Source organism: Hirundo rustica, chromosome 2 (assembly GCF_015227805.2).
Source record: "Hirundo rustica isolate bHirRus1 chromosome 2, bHirRus1.pri.v3, whole genome shotgun sequence".
In the NCBI taxonomy this organism is placed as follows: domain Eukaryota; kingdom Metazoa; phylum Chordata; class Aves; order Passeriformes; family Hirundinidae; genus Hirundo; species Hirundo rustica.
In genome coordinates, this window is record NC_053451.1 from 118347966 (window position 1) to 118374099 (window position 26134).

At 49.2% G+C, this 26134-nt stretch overlaps 1 protein-coding gene across 4 annotated transcripts in view; it reads left to right on the top strand.

Moving 5' to 3' along the window:
* Positions 1-26134, top strand: part of ITSN1 (intersectin 1) — a 113653-nt gene that overhangs the window by 65224 nt on the left and 22295 nt on the right. For 3 of the 4 annotated variants that reach the window (XM_040056773.2, XM_040056775.2, XM_040056774.2), the window contains 9 exons: positions 3726-3970; positions 5341-5500; positions 6780-6985; positions 7680-7762; positions 9161-9327; positions 13161-13206; positions 14787-14908; positions 16378-16492; positions 19817-20008. In XM_040056773.2, coding sequence (XP_039912707.1) covers positions 3726-3970; positions 5341-5500; positions 6780-6985; positions 7680-7762; positions 9161-9327; positions 13161-13206; positions 14787-14908; positions 16378-16492; positions 19817-20008 — 1336 coding nt within the window. Of the gene's footprint in view, positions 1-3725; positions 3971-5340; positions 5501-6779; positions 6986-7679; positions 7763-9160; positions 9328-13160; positions 13207-14786; positions 14909-16377; positions 16493-19816; positions 20009-20270; positions 22086-26134 lie in introns of those variants that run through there. The other variant, XM_040056776.2, reaches the window with a different exon arrangement.

Below are 26134 nucleotides of genomic sequence, written 5' to 3' on the forward strand. Positions count from 1 at the left end.
GAATCCTGGGCTGGGATCTGGGGCTGGGATCCTGGAATCCTGGCTGGGATCCTGGAATCCTGGGCTGGGATCTGGGGCTGGGATCCTGGAATCCTGGCTGGGATCCTGGAATCCTGGGCTGGGATCTGGGGCTGGGATCCTGGGCTGGGATCTGGGGCTGGGATCCTGGAATCCTGGCTGGGATCCTGGAATCCTGGGCTGAGATCCTGGAATCCTGGGCCGGGATCCTGGGCTGGGATCTGGGGCTGGGATCCTGGGCTGGGATCTGGGGCTGGGATCCTGGAATCCTGGCTGGGATCCTGGAATCCTGGGCTGGGATCCTGGAATCCTGGGCCGGGATCCTGGAATCCTGGGCCGGGATCCTGGAATCCTGGGCTGGGATCTGGGGCTGGGATCTGGGGCTGGGATCCTGGAATCCTGGCTGGGATCCTGGAATCCTGGGCTGAGATCCTGGAATCCTGGGCCGGGATCCTGGAATCCTGGGCTGGGATCTGGGGCTAGGATCCTGGAATCCTGGGCTGGGATCCTGGAATCCTGGGCTGGGATCCTGGGCTGGGATCTGGGGCTGGGATCCTGGAATCCTGGCTGGGATCCTGGAATCCTGGCTGGGATCCTGGAATCCTGGGCTGGGATCTGGGGCTGGGATCCTGGAATCCTGGGCTGGGATCTGGGGCTAGGATCCTGGAATCCTGGGCTGGGATCCTGGGCTGGGATCTGGGGCTGGGATCCTGGAATCCTGGCTGGGATCCTGGGCTGGGATCCTGGAATCCTGGCTGGGATCCTGGAATCCTGGCTGGGATCCTGGAATGGGGTTGCAGAGCTCATCCTGTCACAGGAGCTGGGCCTTTCCCAGAGCTTGGGGATGATTTTTCCAAAGGTGTAAATCCTTCATGAACTCAGAGCCTGGCTGAGGGGACCAGGGAGGAGGAGGATTTATCCAGGAAGGAAGAGGATTTGGGGAGGGCTCAGCTCTGCCTGACTGCTGGGAGAAGCCTGTGGCACCGCTGGATCTGGTGCCATGCATTCCACAATTACTCAGGCTTTTTAATTATCTTATCCTTTCAATGTACTTTAAATTTCTTCCACTGCTAGTTTAGATCAATTCTAGTCCTGGCTGTAGCTCAGCCAAGCTTTTGTGTGGGAACAGATATCCTTCCCTGAAAAATCCACAACGAATTCTAATGACAGTCTCTCATCAGTTTTCTTAGTTACTGATTGTTGGAGCTGGAACCAATCTTCTTTGTGATCCAGAGAATTTAGGAGTTGTCAGCTGTGGCTCTAAAGTACAGTTGAATAAATAAACCCAACCTCCCACACGCTGTAATTCACTGTTCAGGTGTACATTTAAAGTCTGGTTGTATTTTGGAAAAAAAACATCTGGGGTTGTTGTTGGGACTTTTGGATGGTGGGTGGAAAAATTTAAGGAAATTGAAACAAAGTAGCTTTAAAAATATTCAAAGGAATTTATTTAGAATTTCAAATTTTTGGTACTGCAAAACCAGATGTGACTTGTCTTTTAGGTGAAGAAGAAACCAGAGCTGATACGAATGATGAAGTTTAAATTAGCCCTTAAAGTTCTTTTCATGAGTGTGCAGAGAGAACTTAATTGGGTTGAATAAGCAGGGATCTGAGTATCCTCAGAGGCAGCTTTAGAATTATTGCAGCTTCAATTCCTCTCCTGAAGGAGCATTAATTGGTGGCTCTAAAACCTTCTGGCTGTTTTTTTCCCTCCCTGTGTCTGAAGGATCCCAGTGGTTGCTGTTAGCCTGTGGCTCACCTCAACGTTGCCCTTTTCTAGAGCATCTCCACAAGCCAAATTTGCCTTTCCAGCGCTGTTTGTTTCCTCTGTGTGTGCTGACTGATCCCTGTGTGGGTGATTCAGCCTGGGTGCTGTAATCCCTTTTTCCCACAGTCACCCTCAGCTGTGCCCTTCCCTCTCCCGTCCTGCTGCTTTCCCATCTCTGCTGCAGTGGAAATTTTGCTCTGCGCTGCAGGAAAAGTGCCTGGAAGCAGTCAAGCACAAAGTGCTTTTATTTCTGGGATTACCTCGGGGTGAGAGACAAGGTGGAGGACCCAAAAATGCAGGAATAAGGGATTGGTTTGCACCAGAAGGGGAGGGTGGAAGCAAATTCCAGTGGGAGGCACAGAGACAACAAATGGCCTGAGGCAAAGGAATTTGTCAGCAGCTCCTCTGAGGAGTCCAAGGACAGGGATCCATCCCTGCCCTGGGCTGAAAGCACAGCTAGGGGGTCAGGGAAGGGATTGGGATCAGGGAAGGGATTGGGATCAGGGAAGGGATTGGGATCAGGGAAGGGATTGGGATCAGGGAAGGGACTGGGATCAGGGAAGGGATTGGGATCGGGAAAGGGATTGGGATCAGGGAAGGGATTTGGATCAGGGAAGGGATTGGGATCAGGGAAGGGATTGGGATCAGGGAAGGGACTGGGATCAGGGAAGGGATTGGGATCAGGAAAGGGATTGGTATCAGGAAAGGGATTGGGATCAGGGAAGGGATTGGGATCAGGAAAGGGATTGGGATCAGGGAAGGGATTGGGATCAGGAAAGGGATTGGGATCAGGGAAGGGATTGGGATCAGGAAAGGGATTGGGATCAGGGAAGGGATTGGGATCAGGAAAGGGATTGGGATCAGGAAAGGGATTGGGATCAGGAAAGGGACTGGGATCAGGGAAGGGATTGGGATCAGGAAAGGGACTGGGATCAGGGAAGGGATTGGGATCAGGGAAGGGATTGGGATCAGGGAAGGGACTGGGATCAGAGAAGGGATTGGGATCAGGAAAGGGATTGGGATCAGGGAAGGGATTGGGATCAGGAAAGGGATTGGGATCAGGGAAGGGATTGGGATCAGGAAAGGGATTGGGATCAGGAAAGGGATTGGGATCAGGAAAGGGACTGGGATCAGGGAAGGGATTGGGATCAGGAAAGGGACTGGGATCAGGGAAGGGATTGGGATCAGGGAAGGGATTGGGATCAGGGAAGGGACTGGGATCAGAGAAGGGATTGGGGTTGTGCCCCTGTGCCCCCTGAGGTGAGAGCCCAGCTGCAGAGCTGGGATCCAGCACAGGGAGCACCTGGAGCTGCTGGAGAGAGCCCAGAGGAGGCAGCAGGATGAGCAGAGGGATGGAGCAGCTCTGCTGGGAGCAAAGGCTGGCAGAGCTGGCATTGTTCAGCCTGGCCAGGAGAAGCTTTGGGCTGAGCTCAGGGTGGCCTTGCAGGGCCTGAAGGAGCCCCAGGAAAGCTGGAGAGAGACAATTCCCAAGGGCTGCAGGGACAGGACACAGGGAATGGCCTCAAAGTGAAAAATGACAGGTTTAGATGGGATTTTGGGCAAAATTTCCTCCCTGTGAGGGTGCTGAGGCCCTGGCACAGGGTGCCCAGAGCAGCTGTGGCTGCCCCTGGATCCCTGGCAGTGCCCAAGGCCAGGCTGGACACTGGGGCTTGGAGCAGCCTGGAACAGTGGGAGGTGTCCCTGCCATGGCAGGGCTGGAGCAGGACAGGTTTTAGGATCCCTTCTGACCCAAACCATTCCATGGTTCTGTGATTTCTGTATGGAAAACCAAAACAAACAAACAAACAAACAAAAGGAACAACTGTCAAGCCCTCTTGCATTGCAAAAAGTTCATTACTGTGGAGGAGATGGGCTGTTTTCAGTAAAGTTTCCGTTTGCAGGGTGTGTTTGTTAACTCTCTGACTTCCTGTGTCTGCAGGTGGATGAAAGCCAGACTGGAGAGCCAGGGTGGCTCGGTGGAGAACTCAAGGGGAAAACTGGATGGTTCCCTGCAAACTATGCCGAGAAAATTCCGGACAGTGAAGTTCCAGCCTCTGCCAAGCCCGTGGCCGAGCCCTCTGCTGCTCCCAAAGTGTCTGTGCAGGAATCCTCCGCTCCCCTGGGAGCCCCTGCCCCTCCAGAGCCTCCTGCAGCTGCCAACAACTGGGCAGACTTCAGCTCCACGTAGGTTTGGGTGCTGCTGAGCCCCTGGGTGCGTGGAACTGGCACTGAGCTCAGGGGCCAGAGTGCAAAGTGAGAGTCCCTCCTGTGAGGTGAAAGATGCTGTCTGTAGGAAGCAGTTCAAGTTGCAGCCCTGTGGGATTTGAGGCTGCTGCCATCACACGTGCCTGGCTGAAATCACAGCGTGAGCAGGAGATGTCCCAAAGGGAGGCTGTGGCAAGGGGGAAATCCCACGGGAGTGCACTTCCCTTGGAGTCACAGAATGCCAGACTGGGGGGCTGGGGGGGACCTCAAATCCCATCCATGGAATGGTTTGGGTTGCCAGGAACACCTTCCACTGTCCAACCTGGCCTTGGGCACTGCCAGGGATCCAGGGGCAGCCACAGCTGCTCTGGGCACCCTGTGCCAGGGCCTCAGCACCCTGCCAGGGAACAATTCCTGGTTCCCAATCTCCCACTTAATTTCCACTCCTTCAGAGGGAACCCATTCCCCCTTGCCCTGCCATTCCTCCTCCTAATGAACAATCCCTCTCAGCTCTCCTGGAGCCCCTTCAGATTCTGCAACCTCCTGAATCCCTTCTTCCTTCATTACTTACCACCAAGCCTTATTGAAGGCTTCCAACTTGCTTATTGTTATGGATAATACAGAAATGACATGGAAAGGAGATTTAATTCCTGATCACAGCATTAATAAAAGTGATGGGATTGAACACGTGCCCTTCCCTGGATGTGTTACCTCAGTTCCCTGGGCACTTCCATCAGCTGCAATTCCTTATCCTCTGGCCATGAAATCCATGTTTATAAGCTGATATCTCAATAGGAGGCCCTGGCACAGGGTGCCCAGAGCAGCTGTGGCTGCCCCTGGATCCCTGGCAGTGCCCAAGGCCAGGTTGGACACTGGGACAGTGGGAGGTGTCCCTGCCATGGCAGGGGTGGCACTGGGGGGGATTTTAAGGTCCAAACCCAAACCATTCCATGATTCTGTGTCTAAAGGAAAGGAATGTGAGAGGTCAGGTGATGTGCAGGGAGGAAGATTTCAAACGAGTTTTGGAAAAAACTATTTTTACTTCTCTGTCCCCATACGTAATGCAGCCTGCACTGCTTGAATTTCTCTTTGTTGGGACACAGCTAAGAATTGACATAAAAACCTGTCCTTCAGTGGCAAGGACAAGGAGCTCAGTTTGGGGGTTGCCTTGGAAGGTGAAGCTGTGGTTAACCCACGTGCAATTGCACTGCTGCCCCTGGAGTGAAGGTGCTCGCAGAAAAGAAATTAATTTAGACATTATTGTTGAAATATTTGTTCTGCATGAGGTTTTTTTATTCCTGCTGTTAAAAACTGTGGGAATTACATCCTTCTCTTCTTTTCCTTTCCAGCTGGCCAACGAACAGCAGTGAGAAGCCAGAGAGTGATAACTGGGACGCCTGGGCAGCTCAGCCGTCCCTGACCGTGCCCAGCGCGGGGCAGCTCCGGCAGCGCTCGGCCTTCACCCCTGCCACTGTCACAGGCTCGTCCCCCTCCCCTGTCCTGGGCCAGGTGAGCTCCTGGCCTTCACCCAAAGCTGCTGAGCCAGCACAAAGGCTCGGAGAGCAAAGTGTGAACCTTGTCTGTGCAGTTGAACACTCACCCGCCGTGGGTGAGCACCTCCAGCGGGGTGACAGGGATGGTCCCAGCTGGGAGCCAGCACAGGGAGCACCTGGAGCTGCTGCAGAGAGCCCAGAGGAGGCAGCAGGATGAGCAGAGGGATGGAGCAGCTCTGCTGGGAGCAAAGGCTGGCAGAGCTGGCATTGTTCAGCCTGGCCAGGAGAAGCTTTGGGCTGAGCTCAGGGTGGCCTTGCAGGGCCTGAAGGAGCCCCAGGAAAGCTGGAGAGAGACAATTCCCAAGGGCTGCAGGGACAGGGCACAGGGAATGGCCTCAAACTGAAAAATGACAGGTTTAGATCAGATATTAGGGAAAATTTCCTCCCTGTGAGGGTGCTGAGGCCCTGGCACAGGGTGCTCAGAGCAGCTGTGGCTGCCCCTGGATCCCTGGCAGTGCCCAAGGACTGGTGCTTGGAGCAGCCTGGGGCAGTGGGAGGTGTCCCTGCCATGGCAGGGGTGGCTCTGGGTGGGATTTGAGGTCCCTCCTTACCCAGGCCATTCCATGATCTTTTATCCATTGGCAACCTGGGGCAGGATTTAACACAGAGCACTTTCTGGTTTGCTGGTCTGGCTTTTTTAGATTTTGGTGGTCCAGGTTTGGGTCACTTCCTTGGGGCTCTCTTGACTCCCATGACAACCTTCGCTCCCAGGTGGGATAAGTGGAATAGCAATGGCAGAGCTTCCCAGCTGGGGTCTGTCCCTCTGTGCAGGCATTTCCTTTTCCTCAGTGGAACAACAAACTCTTCTTGGGAGCTCATGTGTTCTGGGAATTGCTAAATATCTACCTCAGAGCAAAAAGAAATTGGAATGTGCCGTGAACAACGTGCAGCAAATCATCATTTTCCCTAAAACGGACTGTCAGTCCTGCAGCAGCTTCATGAGGGTTTATTTCCTGTGTGTTTTAAGCAAAGTAATTAATTAAATCTTGCCTTGCATTGATGATGTGTTAACAGACAGAAGTGCAGGAGGACTGTAAACATTTCTGGAATTACTTGGGAAGTTTAACTGATGCTTTGGCTGCGAGAGAGTCTGTGTTTGTTGCTGTCTAAGCAGCCCACGGATAATTCCTTACGCTGAAGTGTTGTGTTCATAGTAAAAAGAAGCACAACTTCTGCCTGAACACTTTTTCTGCCTAGGTGGAGCACGACTGACTCCTCTCTGTTTCTTTCTGAAGGGTGAGAAAGTGGAAGGGCTTCAAGCACAGGCTCTGTATCCTTGGAGAGCAAAGAAAGACAACCACCTGAACTTCAACAAGAACGACGTGATCACCGTGCTGGAGCAGCAGGACATGTGGTGGTTTGGGGAGGTGCAGGGACACAAGGGCTGGTTTCCCAAATCCTACGTCAAGCTCATTTCAGGCCCCATTAGGAAATCCACCAGGTATTTTGTTGGTTTCTCCTCGTCCTTTACTTCTGTGCTGGGGTGGGAGGAAATAGGAGGAGCTGCACGCTTGAATTTTAAAGTTCTGCCTTATAAAAGGGCCCTTGGTTTTTGGGTTTTTTTTTTAATCTGGAGGCTTTTGACTTCCAATCCTGAAAGTTTGTGTCAGCAATCAGAAAACTGACCTCAGTTCTCCTTGGGTCATACCTCACCAACAAAATATTAATTAACCTTCTTAATTTGATGTGACTTGCAATTGAAAAAGGAGTTTATTAGACTTTCTGAAGTACAGCTGTGTAAATCAGAGCTCCTGTCTGCCCAAAATTAAAAGGTAGTCCTCAAATCTAAATCACTTCTCATCATTATTCTTGGAGGATTAAACATTTAAAATCTCATTTTTTGTAATGTGGAGGCAACATTAGCATTAGGAATACAAATGAGAATGATTTTAGATGATTTTTTTTTTCCCTGAGGAAAAAGAGGAGATGCAGAAAATGCTGTATTTAAGGCAGTTGCTTAAAAGTGACCACGACAGGCCGCTAGAATCAAAGCTTTCTTTTGCACATTTACTTTCTCTCCTTTTAGAACCCAGGGAGTTGCTCGGGGCTTGCGCGTGCGTTTTCGAGTTTGAACCGTGACGATGCTTTCTCTGAAGGGATTGAATTTCTCAAATAACCGTTCTTTTCTTCTAAAGCATGGATTCTGGTTCCTCAGAAAGTCCTGCTAGTCTGAAAAGAGTAGCATCCCCAGCAGCCAAGGCAGCGATGGCAGGGGAAGGTGAGTCCCGGCTGGCCCTGGCGGCCTCTCGCTGCCACTGAACACAAGAACTCTGCTTTTTGCCAAAATCAGCTCTTCCAGGGCTGTTAAAACCCCAGTGCCCATCGGTTTGCCTCTAGAACAATTCAGAGTTTGTGTTATTAGAGTAACAGTTCGTGTGTGTTGCGTACAGAGGAGGAATCGTTTCGCGTGTCACGAATTTGTGCTTTTTTCCAGTATTTCTGTTATTTTTTTGCCGTTCTTTTGGGGACATTTTCTGATCTAGAATGGGTTTTCACGCAGGGCCCAATAAGCACTTCTGTCCACGGTGTCAGGAATCAGGAAATATTTTCATTTCCCCCAATGTTTCATTAAAGCTCTTCATGAAGGCGGTGCCAGTCACTTAGAGAACTCTGGGATCTTCGTGGTCAGCTCCATGTTAGAGGTGGAGCCTGGGGCTCCAGAATTCAGCCACAGAATTCACAGATGTTTTTCTGCAGGGTTTTAAATGGGTAATTCCTGGCTCTTGCCACCCTTCAGCTGCAGGGGCATGTCCCCACATGAGCTGCCTGAACCCTTAATCCCCTCCGGTGCAGAGTCAGCTGTAGGTTAATTAAATCCCAGGCAGAGGAAATCAATTAATCTAAATGTAGGTTACGGGTGAACGTTTGTGTGTCATCCCTAGAGCACACCTGAACTTCCTAACTGCAGTTCCAGCCACAGTTTTAGGGGCATTTACAATGAATTTGTGGCTGGCATGAGCAGCACAGGAACTGAAAGGAGGGAACAGCAGAGAAAAGGGGGATAATCAATTATTTCAAAGTCCAGCTGCTCTTGCTCAGTAACTATTCCATAAAATCCCAGCTGGTTTGGGTTGGAAGGGACCTTCAGGATCTGCTTGTTCTGATTTTCCTCCTAGTTGAGGAGGAGGAATTGTGAACATGGAGAGTCCTCCAGGTGGGATATCTCGGGTGTTGTGTTTGTGTTAAAAAGGATCACAACTTTTGTTCAAATGCTTCAAAAAAGCCGGGGTTTTGAGAAACAGCAAAGCAGGGATTTAACATCTTCTCTTGAGAGGGTCGAAGCAAAGCTCGTGTGCAGAAGTTGTGTGGACTTTGCATCCCAAACTCTGAATATTCCACTCATCAGCACAAACCACAAACCACTGGGAAACATGTTTAATATCCAAATGAACGATTCACGTACATTTAAACCGTAACAACAAATTACATACAAACCCCTCTGAGGCATCCTCTTGATAGATCCTATTCCATTCTGGTAGATATCACTTTATTCACTAAATATTGACATTTCCACGAGCAATAAACAATCACTTTGCCTTCTGCCTAGGCCTGATGTTAGCGAGGCTTTGCAGAGGCTCCCCGGGAGTTCTCCATGTGCTGTGTTTCCCTTTTGCAGAGTACATTGCCATGTACACCTACGAGAGCTCGGAGCAGGGAGACCTCACTTTCCAACAAGGTGACCTGATCCTGGTGACAAAGAAAGATGGTGACTGGTGGACGGGAACGCTGGGTGATAAATCAGGAGTTTTCCCATCTAATTATGTGAGACTCAAAGATTCTGAGGTAGAGAAATGTTTTCTTCGGGGTTGTAGTGGTAGCTGCAAGGCCAGGGCATGGTAGGGGAAATAAAAATGCGTTGCAGGTTGACTGACTGAGACTGGAAAGGAAAAAAATAATTACAGTAGCAACAATGATTGTGTTTTAACACTTAAAATCAAAATTAACTTCAGGGATCATCCATTAAGATAATGCCAAGCTCAGCAGTGCACTCGGCAGTTTTTTAGACACTGATCAAAGAGCCGTGATTGTTTTATTGCCCTGGTAAGTTTTTAATGCCTGAGCCGTACATTACTGCCATTAGTTAAAAAACCCCCACAAAAATCTACACGGTAATATTTCAGTCTATTCTATTTTTTCCCACCATTTCTCGCAATCAAGAAAATAAATTTTGCCCCAAAACCTTGCTAACTACTGTATTTATTTGACAGTTTTTGACTGGATAATAGGGGTTCTGTTTCATCGCTTTTTATCTTGAAATAATTCCATCAAATGTGTGGTTTGGTGGTTTTTTTGTTTTGGTTTGGTTTGGTTTTTTGGGTTTGTTGTTGTTGTTTTGTTTCGGGGTATTTTTTTTTGTTTTTTTTCTTTATTTTTGGGTTGTTTTTTTCTTTCTTTTTAGGCATTTTAAAGAGAGATGTTCTCTCATTTATATGGGTGGATAATTTATATTGAGGGGATCATTTATCACCCAGTAGGAATTAGTTTAGATTCAGAGTTGTGTACACAAGTGATCTCTTGATGAGAAGGATTCTGGTTTAAATCTCTGCAATAATGGGGGGTGTCATGGGTTAGTACAGTTTGGTTTTTTCAGTTATAGAAGAATGTAGAATAAAGGGGTTAAAGGTAAATAAATAAAAATCAGTGGATTTTGTGGAAATCTGGATGGTAATGCCCAAGAGCTCCGTGAAAGACTGCAGCACAGAGCCTGAGCAGGGTCACTCCTTAGAACCATTCCTGCTGCTGGGAAAGCCAGAGGATAAAACCTGCAGTGAAATTCCTGCAGTGACAGGAAATTCCAACAGCATCCTCTGGGCCAGGATTAAAAACCCTGTGGCTAGTGATGCTCAGTATCTCCTTGGAGAGGTGGCCTTGGGACACTTGGCAAATCCTTGTGGAGAGCTCAGGTGTTGAGTTCTGAGTCCCCTTTGCTCAGTTTGGGGTTTCTGTCACCTCAGCTGGGCTGGGGCTGCACCAGCTCACTGCTCTTCACCCAAAGGTGCTCCAAGTGCCCTTTGTGCCGGTGGAAATCCCACCTTCAGCTCAACTCTTGATGAGAGGGAGGAAAAAGCAGAGAGCTGGTGGAGCCCCTGCTCCTGGGATGTTGTTTTCCTCCTGTGCCTGCAGGACACGGCTCTGGCTCCAAGTGGGTGGCTGGGTTTTGCTCCCCAGCCTGGCCCCAGAGCCGGTTTGTGCAGAGGATTTCACAGTCCTGGCTCTCTGGGCACTCAGATGTGCTGCTGTGCTTGGACAGCTGCCTGGGCCTGGAAAATGTTCTGAAAAGAGCAATGATCTCATGTGTTCTGCACTAGTGACAGGCCCAGAGAAAAGCGGGGGTGATCTTTCGGCAGCAAGGGCACAGTTTCTAGAAATGACTCAAAATCTCAATGGTTTCTACAGCAGAAGAATTTTTTTAATTTGTTCTTCTGTGCCAGGCTGTGCCCATTCACCTCAGGGGGTTAAAATAAACCATCCCCTGTTCCTTCAAGGTTGAGTTTATTAAAAAAGTGGGGAAATCTTTGTTCTTCAGAGGAACAATGGCACAATGGCCCATTGTGAGGGTTTTCCTTAGGGGGAGGTGGATGGGTACAGGGTTTTATTGTGGGCACTGGTGAGAATTCCCTCTGTGGGGATGGAGCTCAGGGGAGCCTTGGAAACACAACCATTTCGAGACATCTGATTAGAAAACTTTGCATAGGGGTTGAGAAAATAATCCCTGAACGGCTCAAGCTGGGATTTGATGGGTACAAGACAATTGGCGAGTCCTTGCTGGGGTTTATTAAATTGACAAAGCAAATTCTGCTCTGCTGGCTCAGGAGACTTCATCCCTTGTGACAAAATGCCCTCAGGTGTGCGGGGGGACAGAACAGGCTCTGTCCTCACTGCTGTGTTTTCTCTCAGCAGAAGGATAGGAAATGTTTCTCCATCTCCTCAGTGGGGCCAGAAACAGGGACAATCCTAAAGGTTATTTATTAATTCATTGATTTATTGAAGTGCTGTAGGACTTTAACATGTGTTCCTTCTGCTTTTGCACCAAGGATTCAGAAAATCCTCAAAGACAATTCAGATTCAGTCTGGTCAAGGTGGTTTTGGAGTTTTTATTTTAAAATCATCTCTCTGTTTCACAGTAAAAACAATGTCCCAGCCTGTTTGGTCCATCCATGTGTTTCTAATCCAGCAGCATGGACGCTGACCAAGGGATGTTGGCAGGAAATTACCCATTTCCTGAATGTCCAGGCATTTGTTCTTTGCTGAGGAGAGCAGAGGGTGTTCCCCTCCCAGAAACACTTCCCAGGGCACAAGGAATTCCTGGGATTCCCTGTCAGTCCTTTGGTTCATCCCCTCCAGAGCTCCTGGGATTTGTCCCTGATCCCCTGGGGGGCTCTCCTGGGTCCCTGCTCTGTGACCCAGCTCCCAGGGGTGCAGGGAAGGGTGAGGGTCAAAGGAACGCAGGGAGGAGAGGAAGATTTGCTGCTCCTGAGGGGTGTGACTGTACTAATGTGACAGTGGCAGGGAAGGAGCGCTGATGTATCCAATAATCCATTTTATAGGTGACTCAGAACCAGCACAGGGGTTTGAACGGCCATGGAGCTGTTCTTTAGTTACTCCTCAGTTTCATTTCTGCCAGAATCCCCGAGTTTTCAAAGCATCAGTCGATAGAATATGGAGGAGGAAACTCTTCCACAGAGCATTTGGAATCCTGTGGAAACCTTCAATCTGGTGTTGGCTCCAAGTTTGTAAGGAGGATCCTGAAGGTGAAGTTGAGGGAGGTGGAAGAGTTGAAGGCAAGAGGACACTGATGGCTCCCCAACATCTCTGGTCACAGTACAGTTTAGATTTAAATTGCTTTATCCCCCTCAGACCTCTTTACTGCAGGACATGGAACTGTCAGGGGCCTGGAGGGAGCTGCAGGAATCCTTTAGGGGGCAGGAACTGGACTGATGTCAGGTTCTGCTGGATTTCTGGTGGCTGTTCAAAGGCTTTGCTTCCCAGTCCCTTGGATGCTGATGTCCATCCCTCACCTCACCCTGTCTTGGTGCAGGGAGTTTCTCAGGAATATTTGCAATCCAGCTACTTGGAGGGATGGAAACTTCTGTTGTTGTTTCAGCTCATTTCCACAGAATTCCCATTCTGCAGATATATGGATTTGGGATTACAAATGGGATCTACCTTGGGATTACAAATGGGTTAGACTTTGGGATTACAAATGGGATCTACCTTGGGATTACCAATGGGTTAGACTTTGGGATTAAAAATGGGATCTACTTTGGGATTACAAATGGGATCTGCTTTGGGATTACAAATGGGATGTACCTTGGGATTACCAATGGGTTAGATTTTGGGATTAAAAATGGGATCTACTTCGGTATTTGGAGCCCATGAAAGGGAATAAAAGTCTGCACTTCTGCATTTGCAAATCATCCACTTCATGCTTGGTATTTATTCCCAGATGTTTATCGCTGTCTAAAATATTAAAGATTTCTGTAAGAACAGAATTTCCTTGTGAGTTTTTGACTCCCATCCTTGTTGAGTGTGTTGAGTGAAGCTTTGTAAATCATTTTCATGTACTGGAGAAAGAAACCTGAGTGCTAAACTTGCATCTTCTTCTCCATTTCAAGGCTCCAGGAGCAGCTGGGAAAACAGGAAGCTTAGGGAAGAAACCTGGTGAGTCAAATATTGTGACAGCACCTTCTCTCTGTTCTTAAGTGTTCAATTCAATGGCAACAAAACCTTTTCCATGAAAATAGAGTATGCTTGCTCTTGGTCATCTTGGAGCAGTTTGAACTGGTGAAAGCAATTATAAAATAACTGGAATAAATGCAGTTCATAAATAATGGAATAAAAGAATTCATCCTCTAATCATTCTAGCGTGTCAATCACTGAATAACATGTACCTAGAGAATAAAAATGTGCTTGCTCAAAAGTGAATGTAAACTTCCTGATGGATTGCTCAGCACAACAGAGGGAGCCGTTCCCCCTTGTCCCAAATCCCTCTCCAGGTTTTGGAGAGGAAGGAGGAGGATTTTCTAATTAAATGCAGCAGGTGCTGGCGGGAGAGTGGAAGGTTTAAGCAGAGAAAAACCAAGAGCAGAGTCGGTGCTGGGTGAGGGCAAAGCCAGGGAGTTGTTGGGCTGGGAACACGGCTCTGCTCCTGGAAAGGGCAGGGCTGCATGGGAGACTGGGAATCAGGAATTGTTCCCTGGCAGGGTGCTGAGGCCCTGGCACAGGGTGCCCAGAGCAGCTGTGGCTGCCCCTGGATCCCTGGCAGTGCCCAAGGCCAGGTTGGACACTGGGGCTGGAGCAGCCTGGGGCAGTGGGAGGTGTCCGTGCCATGGCAGGGGTGGCACTGGCTGGGATTTGAGGTCCCTCCAGCCCAGGCCATTCCATGACTCCATGGATTTGTGTGCTAATCCCAGATCCAGGTTTAAAGCACCTTTCTAAGTCAGCTCCAGGCCTTTCCATCAGCTGCCTGCCTCCCCCTGTCCCTGCTGCCAGATCCTGAGGGAGGTTCTGCTGCAGCTGCTTCCTGTGCTCTTTGCAGTGTCCTTGCATTGCTCCTCACCCTCCTCGTGCTGCTCATTCGTATCTCAAATGCTTCTCTGATAATTTTCATGTTCCTAATGGTCCTTTCCTTCTAAATTTCACATCAATCGTTTGATCATTTCCATGCTGGGCTTCAATTCTCTTTGTATCTTCCCTGCACAAAAAATAGCACCACTTCTGTGAGAGCATCCATGGAATAGAGATTTCCAGAGACACTCTGTTTGCTGCATATGGAAAAGATTCATTTTTGGGTCAGGTGGTGAAAAATTTTCTGCCAGCCTTAATTTGGTGCAAATTCTTGGTGTAACTTCATTATTTTGTCACTGATGTGTCTCCGCTTCTTCTGGAGCTCAGTGCAAAGATGGATTTGCTGGAAAACACTGGATTTTAAGAGCTGTGCAGTTCCTATTATTGTTATTGCTATTATTCTCTATTTCAAAGGGTTTGATCTCTGTTATTCTCTATTTCAAACATTTCTGGTCATAGAACTGCTGCACCTCTGCTTTATTACTTACTCATTCCTGCAGTGCTCTGAACCTCTCATTTATTTTACAATTACCACGTGTATTCGTGGAAATACATAAAACCACAACGGTTTTATGGAAAGAAATCACACAGCCTTATAGCAGAATTAATGTTGGATAAAATGCGTTGGGATTTTTTTCAAATTAACCTTTTTCTTTCCTCCTCTGCTTCAACAGAAATTGCCCAAGTTATTGCCTCTTACACAGCAACAGGCCCAGAACAGCTGACTCTTGCTCCTGGCCAGTTGATTCTCATCAGAAAGAAGAACCCAGGTGGTTGGTGGGAAGGAGAGCTCCAAGTTAGTTCCTTTTTTTTTTCCCCCTAGTAAAATTCCATTTAAAAAAAAAAAAAGAAAGAGAGATTGTTTTTTAGCAGTTCAAAATGCTGAATTTGTAGATGAGGAATAAATTTGACAACGTTCTGCAGTGCAGCAGTTGCCAATAAAACACTTTTCCAAGAACACCATGGCTTTGGGATAAGCTGGGAGGCAGGAGAGCAGCAGGAGCTCAGCAAGGAGGGGAGTTCAGGGCTTGCTTTGGATCCTCCCAGGTGTTTCTGAGAGTAGAACCTGACAGTCTGGTCCCCCTGAAAGGAGGTTCTGTGTGGTTTGGGGTTTTTAGCAGGAAATTTGAGATGGAACACTGCCACTGATTTATTTGTGCGCTGCAGATCTAGGCCGAATTCAGTTATTTTTAACACTTTGTACCTGCCCTTTTTTGCCTTTCCTGTGATATTTTTTTCATCTTTTGTGGAGAAATCCTCTTCCAGGATTCCTTTGGGGTTTTCTCTCACTAGCCTTGATGCTGTTGGTAACTTTTAGCTTTAAAGAATCTCCATTAAATGTATTTTAAGACAGAAAAGAGACTTCTCTGGGCAAGAGCTTCCACAGTTATCACTGAGCAGCTGCTGTGAGGCTCCGAAACAATTAAATTTTGGTTGTGTAAATACTCCTGTGTAAGTTTAGACACCTTAGTGCCTTACGTGTGGTTTTACAGTTGGGTTTTATTTTGTTAGCAATCCCTGACTGTTCTTTTTATTCTCCTGTTCCATGTTCGGGGGTCAAAGTGAAGGGAAAATAAGGCAAATGTTTTAAGCGTTACATTGCTGGTTTAATGCAGTGTTCTAAATATTTTAAAAGATCTAAATAGATTTTAGATCAAGTGTTTTCTTTTCTAGTAAAGATTTAGACAGGGAACAAAGTAGTTGAAGAATAGTAAATCCTTTAGTTGACTTTTTCCCCACCAGAGGTAACAATTTGTTTTTAAGAGGCAAAATTCTCCTTGCCCAAAATGCCAACCTTATTCTAACACAAACAGAGGATAAACAGTTAAAATAATCCTTGATGTAGAGTTAGAAGCTGGGATTCAAAGTTCTGGGAGAACCTTTCTTACTGTAAGGAACTTTTATGGATTTGAGTTGCACTGGACAATGGAGTTGGGGAAATAACAGGATGAGGTTTCCTGCTTTGGTGACACAAGGCATTGAAAAGCTTGGATATGTTTTGGTGAAAGAAAAGAGGAAATTTAGATTCTTAATCTCTGTTTAAACTGTCACAATGTGGGGATCTGCGTAGATGTAACTCTTTACATCACGAACGAGCATTTAATTTGGAATATTAATGTGTTAATATTAGAGTATTCAACTAGTGCCACAGAAAGGCTGAGTTTTTCCTCAGCAAATCCATTTTCCCATCCTGAGCTGGCCTGTTAGCCGAGCTCCCGGTGCCCAAGGCTGTGGGTGAGCAGAGTGTCTGCGGTGTCTCCGCAGGCGCGGGGCAAGAAGCGCCAGATCGGCTGGTTCCCGGCCAACTACGTCAAACTGCTGAGCCCTGGCACCAGCAAGAGCACCCCCACCGAGCTGCCCAGGCCTGCAGCACCCTCAGGTGAGCCCTGCCTGCCCCTGGCACCCCTTCCCTGCCCCCTGGGCCTGTGCTGGGCCTTCAGCGGGGAGGGGTGGGGTGCTCCAGCACCTTTGGGCTGTTCCTGCATCCCCCAAACCATCCCATTCCATTCCATCTTCATTCCATTCCATCTTCATCCCATCTTCATCCCATCTTCATCCCATCTTCATCTCATCCCATCCCATCATCATCCCATCCCATCCCATCCCATCCCATTCCATCATCATCCCATCTTCATCTCATCCCATCCCATCCCATCCCATCCCATCCCATCCCATCCCATCCCATCCCATCATCCCATCCCATCCCATCCCATCCCATCCCATCCCATCCCATCCCATCCCATCCCATCCCATCCCATCCCATCCCATCCCATCCCATCCCATGGATCCCATCCCATCCCATCCCATCCCATCCCATCCCATCCCATCCCATCCCATCCCATCCCATCCTATCCCATCATCCCATCCCATCCCATCCCATCCCATCCCATCCCATCCCATCCCATCCCATCCCATCATCCCATCCCATCCCATCCCATGGATCCCATCCCATCCCATGGATCCCATCCCATGGATCCCATCCCATCCCATCCCATCCCATGGATCCCATCCCATGGATCCCATCCCATCCCATCCCATCCCATCCCATCCCATCCCATCCCATCCTATCCCATCATCCCATCCCATCCCATCCCATCCCATGGATCCCATCCCATCCCATCCCATCCCATCCCATCCCATCCCATCCCATCCCATCCCATCCCATCCCATCCCATCCCATCCTATCCCATCATCCCATCCCATCCCATCCCATCCCATCCCATCCCATCCCATCCCATCCCATCCCATCCCATCCCATCCCATCCCATCCCATCCCATCCCATCCCATGGATTCCATCCCATCCCATCCCATGGATTCCATCCCATCCCATCCCATCCCATCCCATCCCATCCCATCCCATCCCATCCCATCCCATCCCATCCCATCCCATCCCATCCCTCTGGAGAGGCTCGGGACGATCCAGGGCTGGGCTCCTCTCCTGCGGTGCCCCCGTGGCTCCTGCGGTGCCGTGGACAAACCCCCATGGGGTGGGAGTTCTCCTCCTGCCCCTCAGGCTTCATGAGAGAGCACAGGAGGCCCAGAAGTGAACATTTCCATGGAATCGCAGCGTGGCTGGGCTGGAGGGGCCTCTCCAGATGCCAGTCCCCCACGCTGTGTGTGTGGAACTGGTGCTGACCGACCCCTCTGGTGGTTGTTACAAAGATCCACAAAGTGCCTTCTCTAAAGCCTCATGGAATTCAGGGTTACGTTGGTAACACAACCTTTTACAAGGAAATAGGATGAGATTTTTAAAAATAAATTTTAGGAATTATTTCGGGTTTGACAATCTGGGGCTTTCCGCACCTGCTAAATTTTACAGAATGAATTTTTAATGCTTTTTGCATTGCCTGCAGAACATCAAAATCTTAATTAAACTGTAATTAAAAAAAAAAAAGAGAGAGAGAAGCTGTTTGGCAAATTGAAATAAGCTGCTGGCTTGGTACAAGGATGAAAATGAAAGCAAATTTTAGGATGAATCCACTGGAGAGAAGCTGCCAGCAAGGCTCATTAATAGAAGTCTGATGTCTGGTGGGAAAAACCAGAAGCCCTGTGGCCTGGCAAAGAGAAAACAGCAGAGACACAGAGGGGATTGTTTATTTAACTAAAGAGTCCTGCTGCTTCAGAGAATTCAGGGAACTGCTTTGTCAGAAGTGAGCAGAACCAGCTGTATCCTGAGACTGGATGAGTTCCACTGCCAGGAAATAGAAAATCCCTGCTGGAACCAGTCCTGGGCTGCCAGCAGAGCAGCCTGGATGACCTGGGCTGCTTTTTGTCCAGTTCTGTTAATTTTCTCTCTTATTTTCCATGATTTTTGTGTTCTGAAAACCTCAGTGGGACAACAAGCACATCACCATTGGCTTTCTTTTGGATTATGCAGCTTCCAGTAGTGGAAGTTTGGATGTGTCCCAGATTTTCCTGTCTGCTGACCAGTCCCGGTGAGGGGTTCCAGGCTGGGCTGGAGCAGCCTGGGACAGTGGAAGGTGTCCCTGTCATGGCGGGGGTGGCACTGGGTGGGCTGTGAGGTCCCTTCTAACCCAAACCCTGCTGGGATTCCATGAAATTCTTGGGCATTCCGTGAAACTTTTTGGGTTTCCATGAAACCCTTTGGGATTCCATGAAACCCTTTGGGATTCCATGAAACTCTTGGGGATTCCATGAAACCCTTTGGGATTCCATGAAGCTCTTGGGGATTCCATGAAACTCTTGGGGATTCCATGAAGCCCTTTGGGATTCCATGAAACTCTTGGGGATTCCATGAAACCCTTTGGGATTCCATGAAGCTCTTGGGGATTCCATGAAACTCTTGGGGATTCCATGAAACCCTTTGGGATTCCATGAAACTCTTGGGGATTCCATGAAGCTCTTTGGGATTCCATGAAATCCTTGGGGATTCCATGAAACCCTTTGGGATTCCATGAAACCCTTTGGGATTCCATGAAGCTCTTGGGGATTCCATGAAACTCTTGGGGATTCCATGAAACTCTTGGGGATTCCATGAAACTCTTGGGGATTCCATGAAACCCTTTGGGATTCCATGAAACCCTTTGGGATTCCATGAAACTCTTGGGGATTCCATGAAGCTCTTGGGGATTCCATGAAGCTCTTGGGGATTCCATGAAGCTCTTGGGGATTCCATAAAACCCTTTGGGATTCCATTAAATCCTTGGGGATTCCATGAAACCCTTTGGGATTCCATGAAACTCTTGGAGATTCCATGAAACTCTTGGGGATTCCATGAAACCCTTTGGGATTCCATGAAACCCTTTGGGATTCCATGAAATCCTTGGGGATTCCATGAAACCCTTTGGGATTCCATGAAACCCTTGGGGATTCCATGAAACCCTTGGGGATTCCATGAAGCTCTTTGGGATTCCATGAAACTCTTTGGGATTCCATGAAACCCTTTGGGATTCCATGAAACCCTTTGGGATTCCATGAAGCTCTTTGGGATTTTTAACCCCCTGGAGTCACTTTGGGGGCGCTGAGCTGAGCCCCAGGATGGCTCCGGTCACTGCGGGCTCCTGGAGCTGTCCTGAGCCGTGGGCAGTGGTTCCCCCAGAGGGAATGCCAGCGCTCCAGGGGTGCCCAGGCTGGGATTCGGGGGTCTGCGCGGGCCGGGGGCGGATCAGGGCTCCCGGGCCCCTCCCCGGCAGGACGCCCTGGTGGGAGGCGCCCGCGGGTGACGCCGCGTGTCCCCCGCAGTGTGCCAGGTGATCGGGATGTACGACTACAGCGCGCAGAACGACGACGAGCTGGCCTTCAACAAGGGCCAGATCATCACCGTGCTCAACAGGGAGGACCCCGACTGGTGGAAGGGCGAGGTCAACGGCCACGTGGGGCTCTTCCCGTCCAACTACGTGAAGCTGACCACGGACGCGGACCCGAGCCAGCAGTGTGAGTACGCGCGGGCGCGGCCGGGCGCGCGCGGCCCCCGGGCTCTCCGAAGACCTCGTGTCCCCTCCCGCTTCCGTTGGCTTGCTCTGGTTCCCATCCCTCCTTCCCCGGCCCCCGCCCTCCCGACCCCGGCATTTTTCGCTCCATGCCTTCGCCGTGCCTGCCTCATTTATTTATTTTATTTTATTTTTTTTTTTCCCTAGCTTGAATTTGCTCATTGTTTTTTTGTTTTGCTTATGTGTTGTTTTCCTCCTTTTTCTAGGAATCATATGTTGTCCATCCCCCACTCAGGCTTGAAAGTCCTCAAAGAGACCCACTATCCCATAGCAGTGCCCAGAGGGATGATGGGAGATGCAGCCTTGATCATGTGGCTTCCAGCATGATCATCTACTGCCTTCTGAGTCAAGAACACACTGCACAGCAGTTTTACCTCATTTGACACTTAGTTGCATGGAATCGCAACGGTTGAGTTAATTACCGGCAAAATCAAACTCGATTCAAAACGAAAAAACAAACAAACAAACAAACAAACCGCAGAGCAAAAACGCACGCACGCACGCTCAAAACAAAAATAAATAAATCAGAGGATAGTGGGTCCTTTTGTGGCTTTCAGAGTTACCAAACTAATTTCTCCACCTTCGCACAGGTGCTTTTGGTAGTTTTAAAAAGTTATTTTTTAAAGATATATTTTAGCCTTTTAAAGGAAAAGTATAAATTAAATTTCTTCATTGCAATTTCGTTTGTGCAAAAAGACCCACTATCAAGGAATGCTGCATGTGCTATTAAAATTGTTCCAAATGTCCATGAATTGGAGACTTTATGTATCTTTCTTTTTTTTTTTTTTATTGTTCACTTGTCCGGTGTTGTCAATATGTCTCTTTTATTTCATTATTTTATTATTTTAATTTTCCTTTTTTTAAATTACAAAAGAACAGAAGGAGTTGAAATCACTTTAAGGAAGTTTAAATGTGCCCGGTTCCAGGTGTTTTGTTGTAGTTGCTGTACTGTTTGTAACAGGTGTTGTCGTTGAGTGTGTAACCCACTGCGGAGAGGGGGAAAATGCCCGAGGCGAACGCGGAGCGCTCTTTTACCCGCCTCCGTTGGTTTGATTTTGCACATTACTTGTAGCTGCAAACAGTGAGCAAACAGGTGTGTGTGGTGTCCCCGGGTCTGCCCCAGCCCCGGGGCAGGAATGGGAGGAGCGTTCCCTGCTTCCCTGCCCCGTGTTCCACCCCGTGTCCCACCCCCGACCCTTCCCAACCAGTCCTCCTCCTGACAAGAACGAATGTATAGAACCATCTCCCTGCCATTCATTTCCAATGTTTACATTTATTATTTTTTTTTTTTTAAAAAAAAAACCTAGACTGTGGAATTTATCCGAATTAATACGGAACGGAGCTTTCAGTGGAGTTGTAGCTGCGCCGTAGCCGAGCCGTGTCCGCCTGTAGCGTTAGCGCCCGGCTCTTGCTGCAAAGCCCGGTGCTGCCAGTGCCCCCAACGAGCACAAGAGAGCCCTGCTACTAACCATTTACCACTCAGTTACGTCCTGGTTATGTGTCCCCCTGTCCCCCAGCTCCTGCTGGCAGCCCCCCCAGCCCAGCTCCCTGCTCCCGACCCGTCCTGCGGTGCAAAGGACAAGTGAAGCTCCTTTATTCAGTTGCACTTCAGTATTTCATCACTATGAATGTAAATTATATAAATATATAAGAAAGAAAAAACAAAACAAACAAAAAAAACAAACAAAAAAAAAACAACCTGCAGCTTTAACAACTGTAATACAGCCTTTCCAATTAGTTCCATGTATAGAGAATTAAATCCTTCGTACAAAAGAGGCCGACACGTGTTTGTTGTCTCGTTGCTGGGTCACACCGGGCTCGCCACGGGCCCTGAGAGCACCGAGGGATGTGCCAGCAGCACAGCCTGGAGCCCTTTGCCCCTCACAGGGACACTTGCCTGGGTTCTTGGAACGTGCTTTCACTGGAATTATTCAGGTTCAACATGGTTTTCTGCAGCCTTTTGCCCCTCTGGCTCGGGGTGGGCATTGCTGGGCTGTCCTTGGACTCCTGGTGGGACCCTTCCAGCTCAGGGTGTTCTGTGGTGCTCTGATTCCCTACCCAGGGTTTCTGCGTGGTACCAATCCGTGGGATTTTTTTTTAAATAGATAAATTAAATATTCTTTCTTGGTTTGCCATGGATTTGCCTGGATTTGGGATGCTCAAGTCTGAAAATATGTACAACTGTACAGATATTCCTTCTTTTCGGGACAGTATTTAAATAGTAATGCATCGTTCATTTCTACCATAGAAAAATAACTCTCTAATCATGGCCATTTGCTGTCATCTGCAGAAATGGAACAGCACACCCCACTTTGATTTCCAGTGCTTTCTGAGGGGTTGGGGCCAGGTTTGACTCCACTCTGTCAATATTTTGTGCATTAACTGAGACTTGAACAAGGGGATCTCTCCCTTTTCCCATCCTGAGCTGCTGGGTTGGAAAACTGACTCGACTAAAAGCACAGGCACTCAGGGACATTGTGAGTCCTGTGACTTCAGGCCAGAACTACAGATTCAATCTGCAGGGAAATATTTGCAATCTTTCAGCTGTAGGGGATTCGGGTGCTGCTTTTCCCAGTCTCTTTACATCAAGTGAGAGGGAAAGCGAAGCTCCTGCAGCGCCCTGCAGGGTGGAGATTCTCCTGCGTCTGCCAGGGGCTGAACTGGAGCCTTTCAAAATCGCTGAGTCCTGACAGCTCCTGGGGGCAGCTTTGCAGTGACCTGGGAGGAGCAGCCTGGAGCTGTCCCTGTGTGACTCTCAGGGAATTCCTGAATCCCCGAGGCTGGCAAATCCCTGCCAGCCCAGGCAGTGCCAGCTGCGTCCCGTGCCCACCTTGTCCCCAGCCCAGAGCACTGAGTGCCACCTCCAGGTGCCACCTGCAGGGATGGGCACTGCAGAGCTCCCTGGGCAGCCCCTGCCAAGGCCTGAGCCCCCTTTCCATGGGGAAATTCCTGCTGCTGTCCGAGCTGAGCACGCACGAGGCGCTGCTTGTGGCAGGACTCCTCAGGCAGAAGAGCAAAATAAATCTCATGTACAGAGTCCCAGACAAAGACAGTCCCTTGTGGCTTAAGTGACAGATGTTGGAATCCCTGGAATGTTTATTTCCTCCCTGAGTCCCTAAGGGTGCTCTGGTAGCTCAGCAGGGAGGGTTTCATCTTCATCCTCCTCCTCCTCACCAGGGATTCTCCCTGAGCTGCAGGGAACAAGGCACTGCAGTGACTGCTTTACTTGCCTTTATGGATATAAACATATATAAATATATAGATGAGAAAGGGAGGATGACAGTGACTGCCCAGAGCAGCTGTGGCTGCCCCTGGATCCCTGGCAGTGCCCAAGGCCAGGCTGGATTTGGGGCTGGGAGCAGCCTGGGGCAGTGGGAGGTGTCCCTGCCATGGCAGGGGTGGCATTGGGAGATCCTTAAAATCCCTTCCCACCCCAATCATCCTGGGATTCTGTGAATTGGTTCTTTACGTTCACTTCCCTGTGCCAGGTGCCTTCTCCTGCTGCACGGGAATTGTCACTTGAGGGATGGAGAGGAGACTGGAATTCCAGATGCTGGATTTTATTCTTCGCTGGTTTTGCTGCTTGTGGGAATTCCCTCTGTATTCAGCTGCTGACAAAGAATTCCCATGGACGTTCTTACGAGAATTTGTTCTTTTCAATACTTGAAATCTGTCCAAGATAATTCTCAGTCTGACACATGGGTTTATCAAGAACATTTTGCGTTATATTCAGGATCAGTTTTATTTATACCTCAATTCTTTTGGAGCTAAAGTGGCTTCACTTTCTGTCCCCATGAGCTCACTGAGCACATTTTATTCCCATATCCAAAATGACTGAAATTCTGGTTTTAAAGCACTTTTTAGTTCTTTGTGGTTATTGACTCCAGCTATTTAACTTGTCAAATGGCAACTTCTGGGCAGTAAATTCAGGTGACAAATGACTTGTTTTTAACTTTATTTTAGGCAACTCCAGTAGATTCAGGAAAAATATCCTCAAATATTACAGCACGAGTTGAATTGACAGGGACAGCAGAGTAAGGAAGTTCTCCTTAGCTAAACCTCACGGTGCTGAGGTGACCTGTGGGTGTCAGGACATTGTCCTGGCGCTGTTGAAAATGAAAATGGTTTTCACCGAGAATTCACTGCCCACCTGGGGACTTTAATGAGCAAAGCACCTGAACTGAGCTGTGGGGAGCCACAGGGATCATGGATCCAGCTCCTGTCCCTGCCCAGACCCCCAACAATCCCAGCCCGGGCATCCCTGGCAGCACTGTCCAAAGGCTCCTGGAGCTCTGGCAGCCTCGGGGCCGTGCCCATTCCCTGGGGAGCCTGGGCAGTGCCAGCACCCTCTGGGGAAGAACCTTTCCCTCCAATGCCAGCTCCATCCCTGCTGTGCCAGCTGCAGGCGCTCCCTGGGCGCTGTCCCTGTGCCAGGAGCAGAGCCCGGAGCTGTCCCCGTGCCAAATGAAAGTGAAAAAATAATAAAATGTTGTTTGATAAAACATTGGAACATTTTAAATCCTGCATTTGGTCCCCACGTTCCTGGCCCCAAGTGAAGTGGCTGCACAGCACCTTTGTTTGTGGGATTCCCTGTGCAAGGAGATGCTGGGGAGTGCTTGATAAAAAAAAAAAAATAAAGTTAGGGCCATTCCACCATGAAATAATGCTTCAGGTTTTGCCAGTGGAACTGCCCAGCCTCGTTTCCAGCTCCTTCCATGCACCTCAGAGGGAATGCTCTGCTCCAGCAGCAAATGGACACACTGCTCTGCTTGAGAAATTCCAAATGTGCCGAAATCATTGGGAACAGCTGAGAAATGGGAGTGGGCCTTCAGTGGGCCTGGGATCTGTTTGATCCCAATGTCCTCACCAAAAGCCTGGGATGGCCTCTCAGTGGAGGGTCCATCCCAGGGGGTTTAAGGGGAATTGGTTGCATCTGAAAGAAGTGCTAGGAAAGTTGGATGTTGAAGTGCTGTGGTTTAAAAAACTCAGCACCAAGAGGCTCCTCCAGGGCTGTGTCCAGTTGTGGCTCCTGCAGGAGAGCCCTGGAGGGGCTGGAGCGTGTCCAGGGCAGGGAGGGGAGCTGGGAAGGGACTGAGGGAGCTGGGCAAGGGCTGAGCCTGGAGAAAAGGAGGCTCAGGGGGAACCTTGTGGCTCTGCACAAGCCCCTGACAGGAGGGGACAGCCGGGGGGGTCGGGCTGTGCTCCCAGGGCACAGGGACAGGAGCAGAGGGAACGGCCTCAGCCCGGGCCAGGGGAGGCTCAGCTCGGACAGCAGCAGGAATTTCCCCATGGAAAGGGGGCTCAGGCCTTGGAAGGGGCTGCCCAGGGAGCTCTGCAGTGCCCATCCCTGCAGGTGGCACCTGGAGGTGGCACTCAGTGCTCTGGGCTGGGGACAAGGTGGGCACGGGGCACAGCTGGGACTGCCTGGGCTGGGAGGGGTTTGCCAGAATCAGGGATTTGGGGATTCTGTGAATAATTTACCTGGGTGAAAGGGTGCTCTCCTGGTGCGCTGTTCCCTTCTCCTCACAGATTTGGAGGAAAACTGTGACAGCATCTTTTCCTGCTCCTGGTTCCCTCTGACAGGAGAGATTCCTGTCTCCTGTGACCTTGTCACCAGAGGCTGGGCCAGCATAAGGCTTGCAGGGAAATCTGGCGCTGGCACTGCTTAGGAAACCTCCCCAAAGGAAAAGGAAATCAGCAGCTGTGGCCATGGATGTGGATCAGTGATTTCCACAGCACAACCTCCCTTCCCCAAAAGCAGCATCTTGTTTTAGGCTCAGTGTTTATCTTGGGAGACCCAGATCTTCAGGGCTGACTTTGAAAGAAAGTCTTTACTGTGTACAACGAGATTTACTCTGTACAAAATGAGTTTTTGCATTTCTGGAGCCCGTTAATCTGCAGGGACTGTGGTGCTAAGAGGTCAGGGCACAGATTTGCAGTTACATTTGACTCTTGGTTCTCCAAGTCCAGCCAGAATGGCAAAATTCGTGGATTCACTCTCCCGAGAACAAACCAAGTTAATTATTGTCATTTCCCCATCCTTTCCTGCCTTTACTGGACTAAAGCAAAG